Raw genomic sequence first — 8,490 nt, forward strand, 5'->3', positions numbered from 1 at the left:
GCCCCCCCAGGCCTTGCTGGGCAGCACCCGCAGGCCAGGGGTTTGGGAGATGCCAGCCCCCCCCCAGGGGCTCCGTCTGGGTGGAGGCCTCAGACAGGCCCCGGGAAGGCCGCGCCTCCCGGGCAGGGGCCCTGGCAGCACTCCGTGTCGACACCATTGTAGGAGTTGCTGAGTTTCTAGCTGAGTTCAGTTCCTCTGCCCCGTGCTAGCAGGAGTCGGCCTCTGGGTCCCTCCTGCTCACCCTCTGGCGCAAATGCCGGCGCGCTCTTACAGACCGCGCCTGTTTGCGCGGCTCCCTACCAGCTCAGCTAAGAGGGATCCGGGGGGCTTCCCCTCCGGATCCGGCTCATCTGCGTCGGTCCCTCCACCCCACTTACCTTACGGAGATCAGCTGCTGCTGCTCCCGCTGCTGCTCCGTTCCTCTGCTGCTGTCACTGCTCTCGCCTCCGCTCCCGGTCCAGTAAGGGGCACACGTGTGTAAGACACCCGTGTGCCTGCGTCCTCCCTCTCTCCGCTGCTCCTAGCTCCCGAGTCACGGCACCCCAGGCCCCGTCCTGCCACAGTCTCTTTCTGCACCCATAGGATCACTCCCTTGAGGAATGACCACCCTTCCTGGACCCCTATTTCACCATTGCTCTTTAGCTTTAATGCCTCACTAATTTCCTGAGAACACTGAAGTCTAGCACTTCAGCCTTGCTCACAGGAGGAAGCCTTTCTGAAGGCTAGCACTTCAGCGCTGCTGGTTAGTTTACCCACCATTTGCCAGATAGTGAATTCAATCAATCGATAGTCACTATCCCTTGGGTTACCTTGTACCTGCAGATTCCACAAAAAGAGCTCCTAGAAGGGGGTCTACCAGAGGGCCCTGTGGGGAAAGGGTCCCTGGCAAGCCCGCAAGGGGCTGCAAGGTACTGGGGCTCCTTCCTTCTCCCATTTTTGGAGCCATGCCAAGGCTCCTAGTATCAAAGGGGAGTCTCCAGTACTCACAGTGATGTTGATACAGTGAAGGGTGTGCAGGTGCCTCATATTTTGTAGGTAGCACTTTATATTTTGTTATTTGTAATGTGAGTTGTTAACTGTTGTATATTGTGTGTGTGTATATATTTACCTGTCTTGTTGCATCCCTTGTTGATACCACCCCTTGTGGTTTGCCAGTATTTATTGCTGTTCACCTATATTTACTTGTTGGTTATTTGGACTTGCCTGTGCTTACCTGTTTCAGATCAGTTACTTACCTGTGCTGGGTTCGAGGCCATTGGGGATAGTATAATTTTCTGGGGGTGGGGGGTGTATTAATAAACCTGTATGTACTTAAACTATTTTTGTCCTGGCCTGACTATAGAGAACAGAGGGAACAGTGGTATTGCATATCCCTCTCACAGCACTCCTGCCTGGCTCCCCATCCCTTCTATTTGGAGTGGGGAGCACATACTTGGGTGCGCCCGGGTTACAAAAGGTTGAAGGAAGTAGGAAAGTTTCCTTTGCAGAAAAGGAGATAAAGGGGACACATGATAGCAGTTTTCATATGTTTGTAAGCTACCATGAAAAATAGAGAAACATTGTTCTCACTTGTCACAGAGGGCAGGATATGCGGCAATGGATTTAAATAACAGCAAAACAGATTTAGATCGAATCTCAGGAAAGCTTCCTAACTGCAAAAGCAGCAGGAGAATGGAACAAGCTGCCTATGGGAGTTGTGAGGTCTCCTTTTATTGTTTTCAAATAGACATGCTGGATAGATATCTATCTGGGATGGCTTAGGAATAGTGCAGGAATAATACACTGGTGCAGAGGTCACTAGATGACCCTTGAGGCCTCTCTCAATTCTGCAGTTCTATATAGATTTTAGGATTTAGTCTAATGCACATAAAATGGGGTGTTAAAAATATATGACGGTGAGAAAAGGGTGAAAAAATCCTAAATGTAAAAATATTTGCATTTTTTTCTGATCTAGTCAAGTGAATCTACAATTTTGGAAAACTTATTCAGAGAAGAAAGAATATTTGTATTTTCCAATCATTCAATTATTTTTGTTGTCAATCAGCAGCTCACCTATTATACAGATATGATACAGTTGAGTTGTTTCAGGCAGAGTGAGACAGCATAAAGGACCACAAATCATATTTTAACACCACGTAGCTCATTCAGGTATGTAAAGTACCTGCTATATTTTCTGTGAAGCCCCTTACTCCATGTAGTAGCCCTCTGCATTATCATATGCAATGGATTTCTTTCAGACTGGTACACACTCTTTCCCATTCAGTTTGGTTATGAACAGGCGAAGCTCAATGGCTCTGCTCCTCAGTGAACTACAGAAGTAAACTCCCTCAGCAGAAGTGGTGGCAAAGATTACTTCCTCCTTGGATCAAGAACCAAATCCTGACTTTTAATCACAATCGAATTCTTGCCCTGCTCCTGAGTAGCTCAGCTACATGCTATTCTTTCCTTGCATTAGATACAAGAGTGTGCTAAAAGTTACCATTTCCTGACTGGGAATTTTACAGTCCTTCTCTCTCTGCCCTTTCTTTCCTCCCTCAAATGGCCTTAGTAGCTGAATATTGGGCACTGACAGATGTGCACCTCCCCGCTGTAACTCATGGCATGTCACAGAAAGTGTCATGAGTTACAGCATTTCCCCTGACACAACAGACATTTGCTGTTGGGTCCAGGGATTTGGGAGATTGAGCTCCAGTTTGGAGCAGCTGCGTGTCTGTAGCTGCTCTCCCCTAGCCCTGCTCCTCCCACCTGCCAGCTCTGGTGCTGCCTTCAGAATGGGAGGGAGAGAAGGGAGGGTGTGGGATTGGAGCCCTGCTCCTGGTGTGAGCTGACAGATGTTAATGAAAGTGCTCCACTTAGGAGTGCCTTTATCTGAATCCTCACCTAATGAGGGTTCAGTTTGTTGCATCATCAGGGACTTTTAAAGTGCTCTGCAGCCATGCACTTCTGTAAGGGCATGGCTGTAGAGAGCTTTCAAGGGGCAGATTGTGCCACAAACGTAACTTTTGTCTGTGCCCTTGTTACCTGAATATTCAATAGCTAATCACCACCAAGACTAATTGGGTGGAATGTGTGCCTTTACTGTTACCATCCACAATTTCTGTACAGAAAAAGACTGTTACTTCTTTCACCAACAGACTTGTGATAGTGCTCATGGGTAAAAAGAGGTTACCAATGGATAGATGTGTTCAGAGTGATTCTGCCCTCTGGATTTTAATTAAACCAGCACAGACACTTGTTTTAATCAAACAGGTCTGAGCTAATCTGTAGGCTTTTCAGGAAACAAGAGCCAGTAATAATGAAATTGAATTCAGGCTGCAGAACTGCCTCTCTCTGTACATTTTAGAGCTAGAACTGAGATATTCTTTTAATGGAAAAAAGTTAAAATATAACCCAATCTGCAGCAAAAAGGCAAATTATTAATCTTGCTGATGAACGTGTATCTCTATCATAATATATATTATGTATGTTAGTAATTGAATTGAAGAAAGCTGAATCTAAAATCTCAGACAAAACCAAACATGCTACAACTATACTGAGTATGAAAAGAAAAAGAAAACCAGAATCAGGAAAGTTGCTTCTAGACAGAAAACAAATCTATAGTAACTTAACCTCTAGATGTACATGTGATAAAGTAGATCTGTGGTTTGTTAGATAGTAGTGCCTATACAGTAATAGTCCTATATGCGTATACTATACTATATCTGAGATATAGGTTGTAGCTGTGTTGGTCTAAGGACATAGGAAGACAAGGTTCTTTGGGTAAATCCAGTATCTTTTATTAGACCAACTAAAATACAGTAAAAGCTTTTTTATCTAGCACCCCTGGGGAATGGGGGGTGCTGGATAACAAAATATACTGGTTAACTGAGTGGCCCGAACAGGTGTCTTTGCCTGTTCAGGCTGCTGCTGCATCCGGGGCATCACCACCCCTTCTGCAGACCCCACGGGCCCTGAGGAACAGGGAGGGGGGCCCACATAAGCTGCTGTGCCCTGGGCTGTGAGGGCTCAGCAGTTCAGGCTGCTTTGTCCCAGGCCACGGGGGCTCGGCGAAACTGGAAGTGCCATGGTGGGCACTTCCACTTTTGCTTTTCCCTTACAAGCCCGCATGCAGGTTAATAGAGAATGTCGGCTCAAAAAGTGCTGCATATAGCGTAGCTTTTACTGTAGTTGGAAAAAATTCTTTGCAAGCTTTTGGGTACGAACACCCTTCATCAGACTGAGGAAGTGCCTGTAGTTGGTCTGTGCTCTTCCTGGATGGAATAGAAAAGAAGCCAGTAGGCATGAGAGAGAGCCAGTCAGTGAAAAGGCAAATTGAGACTGTCAGTGGGTGAGAGATGGGGTGGGGGTAGGGATGGAGAAAGGAGAATGTAGATTTGATCATAAAAATATAGTTGGGAAATAGTAGAGAGGTTATCTGGGGTGTCAGGTGTTAGGCAGGTTATAATGTGTCATAAATCCAATGTCTATATTTAGTCCATGATTTTTTGTATCCAGTAGGTTGATGAAGTGAAGTTTGTAGACTCATCTGTGAAAGGTGTTTTGTAAATTGCCTTTGAGAATTAGAACTGAGAAATTGGAGAGTTCTAATTCTCAAAGGCAATTTACAAAACATCTCACCCTCACCCTCACCCCCCCCCCCCGATGCTATGAAAACTATGGACTGGGTAAAGGGAAGCTACTGTCTGAATATGGTTCTATTCAGGGTGTGTCAGATTCTGGCTTCTAGCAGTTTTTTGACTTTCAGAATACTGCTTTTTAACTATATGTAACAATGATGACTTAGAGACAAATAAAACTGATAGGTCCCTATCCCAAGGAGTTTGACTAAAGTAAATATGATAGATTCATAGATTCATAGATTAAGGGTCGGAAGGGACCTAGTAGATCTTCTAGCCCGACCCCCCGCCAGGGCGGGAGAACAACAAAAACCCCAAAAAGAGAAATGGGACTCAAACGAGTCCAGCTAGGTGGGCATCCAGCCTCTTCTTAAAGACCCCCAGGGTAGGGGCCAGCACCACTTCCCTTGGAAGTTGGTTCCAGCTCCTAGCCGCCCTAACGGTGAAGTAGTTTTTGCGGATGTTCAATCTATACCTCCTCTCCAACAGCTTGTGCCCATTTCTCCTTGTTATGCCAGCGGGCGCTAGGGGAAACAGCGTCTCCCCCAAACCCCTCTGGTCCCCCCTAGTGAGTCTATAGACAGTCACCAGGTCCCCCCTTAGCCTTCTCTTGTGGAGGCTGAATAGGTTCAGGTCCCGCAGTCTCTCACTGTAGAGTCTGCCCTGTTGTCCCTGGATCATGCGGGTGGCCCTCCTCTGGACCCTCTCCATATTGTCCACATCCCTCTTGAACTGGGGCGCACAGAACTGGACACAATACTCCAGCTGTGGCCTGACCAGTGTCGCATAGAGGGGGAGGATCACCTCTTTGGCTCTACTCGAGATGCACCTGTGGATGCACGACAAGGTCCGGTTAGCCTTGCCAACCATGACCTCGCATTGTCGGCCCATGTTCATCTTGGAGTCAATAATGACTCCAAGATCCCTTTCTGCCTCCGTGCTCTCGAGTAAGGAGTTCCCCATTGTATAAGTGTGCTGCTGGTTCCTACTGCCCAAGTGCAGCACCCTGCACTTGTCCGTGTTAAAACGCATCCTGTTCCTGTTAGCCCACCCCTGTAACCTATCCAGATCCCTCTGCAATCTCTCGCTCCCTGCTAGCGTGCTCACCTCCCCCCAGATTTTGGTGTCATCAGCGAATTTAAACAGGTTACTTTCCACCCCTTCATCCAGATCGCTGATGAAGAAATTGAACAGCGCAGGCCCCAGGACCGAGCCCTGGGGGACTCCGCTACCCACCTCGCCCCAGGTCGAATATGACCCATCCACCACCACCCTCTGAGTGCGACCCCTCAGCCAATCTGCAGTCCATCTGACTGTGGAGGCATCGATGCCACAGTCACCTAGTTAGATTAAGGAATGTCATTACAAAGAACTAAAAGAGGACCAATACAGAAGAAATACTTTACTTTGAAGATTTTATTAACAAATGTGCTTTATTTAACAATTTCTGGCATCAATTGAAACTCAAAACAAAAATACTAAAATAAAAAATAATTTTCCAAATATAATACAAAAGCATAGTCTGGAAATATCAAAAAAATCCCTTATACATTATGCACGTTGTACTTTTAGCATTGTTTTTTCAACTATGGTACTTATTCACTAGAAAACTTTCAACTGTAAAAGTTCCATATTTTTGTTTCCCAATCAGTTAAGAATCGATTATCACTCATATAAAACACGCAAAAAACTTGATTTTCAAGAATAGCCATGTAGCCACAGAACCCTCATTACTTAAGAACCCTTAAATAAAAGCTGCAGTTACCACTTAAGTGATAGTTTAAGGACCAGATCTTCAGTTGGTCAAGATTGGTGCTTTCTCAGTCATACCGCATTAAAATTCTTACAAATCTTTCAAATGGTATATTTAAAAATGGTAATATGCTGATCTTTATTCCATTTGTGTTTATATATTTTAAAATAGCTGTCTCTGAATAATTAAAAGAAAAGCACACCTCAAATTCCGGCACCATATAAAAAGGTTTCCAAAGCGTATATACATATATGCAAAAAAAAATTAGATCAATATCCACCTGCAGTCTGTCCAGCAGCAACCATTTACCATTCATAAGCCTTTATTATCAGGAACATGTAACGCTACATAGAAAGGCAACCATGGGTCAGGAGACCATATGTTCACTCACATGTGGTCTCCTGACCCACTGTTGCCTGGATCCACAAATACCCATCTGAAATGTCCCTCCATGGCTTTTGCTGGCACTATTATTTATGAAGGAAACTATAAGAATAGAGGCAGATAAATTATGCCCCACAGTCTTGGCCATGCATGTGCTTGCAAGTGGAGCCTGCCAAAATTTTGGTCCCAAAACAGAAAGCAGGATCTGATCCTGTTGCTTCTAAACTCACTGGCACAGAATCGAGGCTTGAATATATATCACAAATAAGAACAGAGTATTTTGCTGTGAACAAGTTATTTAGGTGACACACAAACTTACTGAGACTTTTGTAGAGTAGAACCCATCCAACACAGAATAAGTACCACATTCTCTAATAGTAGCTACAAATTTAAAGTGATACCTAGTGTAGAACTGCAGTGATTCAGCAGTGTCTATTTAAAACACACTTGAAGTAAAAAGACATATTCCAGACCCTAGCTATAATACTCAGTGACATTTCTTCAACAGATGCATTGTGATATTTTTAACTGCTAGCATGGTTTCTGTACAAGTTGGTTTGATGAGAGCCTCAGGAAGTAAAAATCCAAAATGACCAGTATCACGCAGCTCAAATGCAAATGCATACGGAATGCCGTTTTTGTAGGCCCAGTCCATAGAACTACCAGAGCTCACATCTGGGGAAGATAAGATAAAATAGGGTTAACGTAACTTATGTTTGTCCTGCTGAACTAAGTATACAGTTACCATGACATTGTAGTTAAGAAGCTTAGTGAATGCTTAACACCTAGAGCCTGACTCTTGTGTACTGAATGTCCTCTAGTCCCATAGAAATCCATGGGCATTCGGTGCCTCCTGGAAGTTGCTATTATTAGTATTATTTAAGAAAAAATAATGTTCTAATTTTCCTTATTTATTTTCAAGAGTCTGTCATGTAAGGGAACATTTCAGCCCCAGTCTCTGTTCTGCATCATTACTATTTGTTGAATACCTATAGTGTATTTCCTTTCACATGGGATTTAAAGGAAGATATGTTCCCAGACACCAAGTGATTCTCAACCTGTGTAATGCAGAACCCAGGGGTTTCACGAGGTCCTTTTAAGGATACCATAGTGTCTGGTCCCTGTGCATGGTGGTAAGCACTCTCCTCCTCCAATCCAGAGGCCTGCATCCACCATGGCATCCTGCAGACAACTGGTGCTATCAGCTACTGTGGGCACTTCTACAGTTGCCTTCCCTTGCCCTCGGGCACTAACGGCGTGTGCCCCTGGTGGCTGGGGGAGGCATGGCAGTGGGGAGCTCCCGCAGATGCTGCTGGTGCCAGTGGTGGGGGGGTGAGTGGCGAGCACCCACCAAGGGTCAGCAACCATCCACAGGTGCCACCAGCAGCATTGGTGGTGGCCAGCGGTGATCGTGGACTGCCCACAGATGCTGCCAGTGATGTAGGGGGTGCATATATATGCACCCCCTATGCATGGCCCCTGCCCCTGGGAGCCCCTGTGCTGGCTGACCTCACACTCTGAATAGCATGCTGTGCTGTGGGCAGATGAGCAGATGTGAGGCTGTTGAGTTTCACTTGTCAGACTGGCTCATTTCCTGCCATGCCCCACTCCTCCTACATTCCCAGGGCTAGGGGGATAAGCTGCAACAGCACACAGCTAGGGTCACTGGTGTCCAACAGCCTGAAGGAGCAGCTTAAGTGGTTGGGTTGCATTTGTCCAAACAGCATACATGGTGGA

At 45.6% G+C, this 8,490-nt stretch overlaps 1 protein-coding gene across 2 annotated transcripts in view; it reads right to left on the bottom strand.

The window, feature by feature from the left end:
• Positions 1 to 6,030: 6,030 nt before the first annotated feature.
• Positions 6,031 to 8,490, bottom strand: part of CPA6 (carboxypeptidase A6) — a 234,521-nt gene continuing 232,061 nt past the window's right edge. Inside the window, exon 11 of one of the 2 annotated variants that reach the window (XM_019527765.1) lies at positions 6,031 to 7,428. In XM_019527765.1, coding sequence (XP_019383310.1) covers positions 7,241 to 7,428 — 188 coding nt within the window. In that variant the 3' untranslated portion in view covers positions 6,031 to 7,240. The remainder of the gene's footprint in view (positions 7,429 to 8,490) is intronic. The other variant, XR_002099514.1, reaches the window with a different exon arrangement.

This window comes from Gavialis gangeticus, unplaced genomic scaffold (assembly GCF_001723915.1).
Source record: "Gavialis gangeticus isolate Ggan-Ray unplaced genomic scaffold, GavGan_comp1, whole genome shotgun sequence".
Lineage (NCBI taxonomy): Eukaryota > Metazoa > Chordata > Crocodylia > Gavialidae > Gavialis > Gavialis gangeticus.